The 2,500-nt window shown below is 45.6% G+C and overlaps 1 protein-coding gene across 1 annotated transcript in view; it reads left to right on the forward strand.

Annotated features, from left to right (window-relative positions):
• Nucleotides 1-2,500, forward strand: part of LOC134069061 (neuronal acetylcholine receptor subunit alpha-7-like) — a gene marked incomplete at its 5' end in the record, with an annotated part of 38,017 nt that overhangs the window by 30,887 nt on the left and 4,630 nt on the right. The window contains one exon of the mRNA XM_062524908.1: nucleotides 855-941. Coding sequence (XP_062380892.1) covers nucleotides 855-941 — 87 coding nt within the window. The remainder of the gene's footprint in view (nucleotides 1-854; nucleotides 942-2,500) is intronic.

Genomic DNA, 2,500 nt, shown 5'->3' on the forward strand with positions numbered 1-2,500 from the left:
CATCCATTTAGGCTCCCGCTGTGGTGAGGTGCTGCTGACTTTATGGAATGGTGAAACTCAAAAATATTGCGTTGAGTGTTGGGGAAGGGGTGGGGGGTGGGGGGGAGAGGCTTGGCCGAGGAGCCAGACAGTTTTTATACGCCTCGTCCGTTTCACCTGACACCGCTATCATTGCACCTTGCCAGCCGTCTTCGCCAACCTAAATGGAATTTTCTTCCCCCAAAATGGACAGTGTTAGCGGGGAGCACAGAAACGCTGACAGACACATCTGTTTACAGAGGCACCTGCTTGCCAGCACCCCCATACTGTTTTTACATTATGTGTGTGTGTGTCTATCCATTTTCACTCTCTCTCTCTCTCTCTCTCTCTCTCTCTGTGTGTGTATGTGTCTGAGTGTGTGTGCATACAGTATGTGTGTGTTTGCATGTGCTATTTGTGTGTGTGTGTGTGTGTGTGTGTGTGTGTGTGTGTGTGTGTGTGTGTGTGTGTACAAAGGTGATATTCTGTTTGAGTGTGTTCGTGTGTGCTTGCCAACACAACACAGCCATACTGTTTTTACATTATGTATGTGTGTGGCTATCCATTTTCACTGTGTGTGTGTGCAGCTGTGTGCATGTGTGTGTGTATAAAGGTGATTTTCTGTTTGAATGTGTGTTTGCATTATGTGTGCAATAACTCAATTTTGTATTGCTTAAACATCAAAACGTTGTCGTTTACATTAAAAAGACATTTGTGAATAATCTCTGATGGTTCTCTCGTCTCCTCTCTCTCCATGTGTCTCCCTCTCTCCTCTCTCTCCCTCTCTCTCTCTCTCTCCTCTCCTCTCCTCTCTCTCCCTCTATCCCCTGTCGTAGGGATCACAGTGCTGCTGTCACTCACTGTGTTCATGCTACTGGTGGCAGAGATCATGCCCGCCACCTCCGACTCTGTCCCGCTCATCGGTAATCTCATCACATAATCCTATGCCTCACAGACACACACACACACACACACACACACACACACACACACACACACACAGACACAGACACACACACAGACACAGACACACACACACACACACACAGACCAGATACAGACACACAGTCTGACAGAGAGACACATAGACAGACAGATACAGACACACAGTAAGGTAAAAATAGATAGAAAGAAAGAAAGACAGAAAGAGAAAGAAAGTAAGAAAGAAAGAAAGACAGAAAGAGAAATAAAGTAATAGAAATAAAAAGAAATAATAGAAATAAAAAGAAAGAATCATGACTAAATGAATGGATGGATGGATGGGTGAGTGAGTGGGTGGATGATGGACAGCAGGATAGAAGCGGAGTGTTTGAATTGAATGGTGGGCGCTCCTCATCATCCCTCCTGAGCCGCTGGCTGGGCTGAGCTGCTGCTGTGAGCCTGAGCGACAGTGCGCTGGGACAGAGGCTTCGTCCTCGTCCTCCTGCTGCCTGATTAGAGAGAGTGTGCTGTGCTGTGCTGTGCAGGCCTGCGCTGAGATGAGCACGCCTCTGATAGACTGTGTGTGTGTACACACCAAGTGTTAATAGCTGGGCATAATTCAGCCTCATTTGGCTGAAAGCACCGCAGGCTCACTTTTTCATGAGTCAGATTGGTGTGTGTGTGTGTGTGTGTGTGTGCGCGTGTGTCTGTGTGTGTCTGTGTGTGTGCGTGTGTGTCTGCCCGTATATGTGCGTGCATGCAGGCTCACATTGATATGCATGTGTGCATTTTTAAACTTAATGATGCACTTTAAAGTACCAAATACTGTCTGTGGCCGTAATTTATTTGAAAAACCTCGAGCATAATAGATATGTTCCCGTTTTAATCGATGCAACATTTACAAGTCAGGAATTCCCAAATCACAGTCTTCATTTATCATTTTATGATGCGAATTGGAACAAAAAAATTAGCAATAAATACCAAACACTTTTGCACATAAATGTATTCTAATGGATGTGTATGTGTGTGCCTGTGTGTGTGTGTCCGTCGGTGATGGGTGTCTCTGCATGTACGTCAGTAATATAAAAAATGGATAAATTCAGGGAGAGAGAGAAGGGGAGTGAGTGAGGGAGGGAGGGAGGGAGGGAGAGAGAGAGAGAGAGGGAGTAGTATGAGTGCACTGCTGTTGTCACCATGGTTGTCATCAGACAGACAGGCTTTTTAGATCTGGTTTACTAGGGGAGCTGAGCGAGGGATTGAGGAGAGAGAGAAAGAGAAGGGTGGCACAGGGACACAGAGGACAGGATGAATGAACGGGTGAGAGGTGCTCAACAAGAGCAGGGGAGTCGAGCGAGGACCGTTCTGTTTCCCAGCAGCCATTCTGTTACGGGCCCAACTATTACTAATGACATTGATTCATTTTGTACACATAATGCCATTTTTGCTCACTCAAACGGATATTTTCTAAAAACACCTTCTAAAGTGAAGATTTGTTTTTTTGGATCCATGTGGACATGCTATTCAGTTAACGTCATTAATGTATTTAGTGCCACCTGTGCTA

This window comes from Sardina pilchardus, chromosome 21 (genome assembly GCF_963854185.1).
Source record: "Sardina pilchardus chromosome 21, fSarPil1.1, whole genome shotgun sequence".
Classification (NCBI taxonomy): Eukaryota; Metazoa; Chordata; class Actinopteri; order Clupeiformes; family Clupeidae; genus Sardina; species Sardina pilchardus.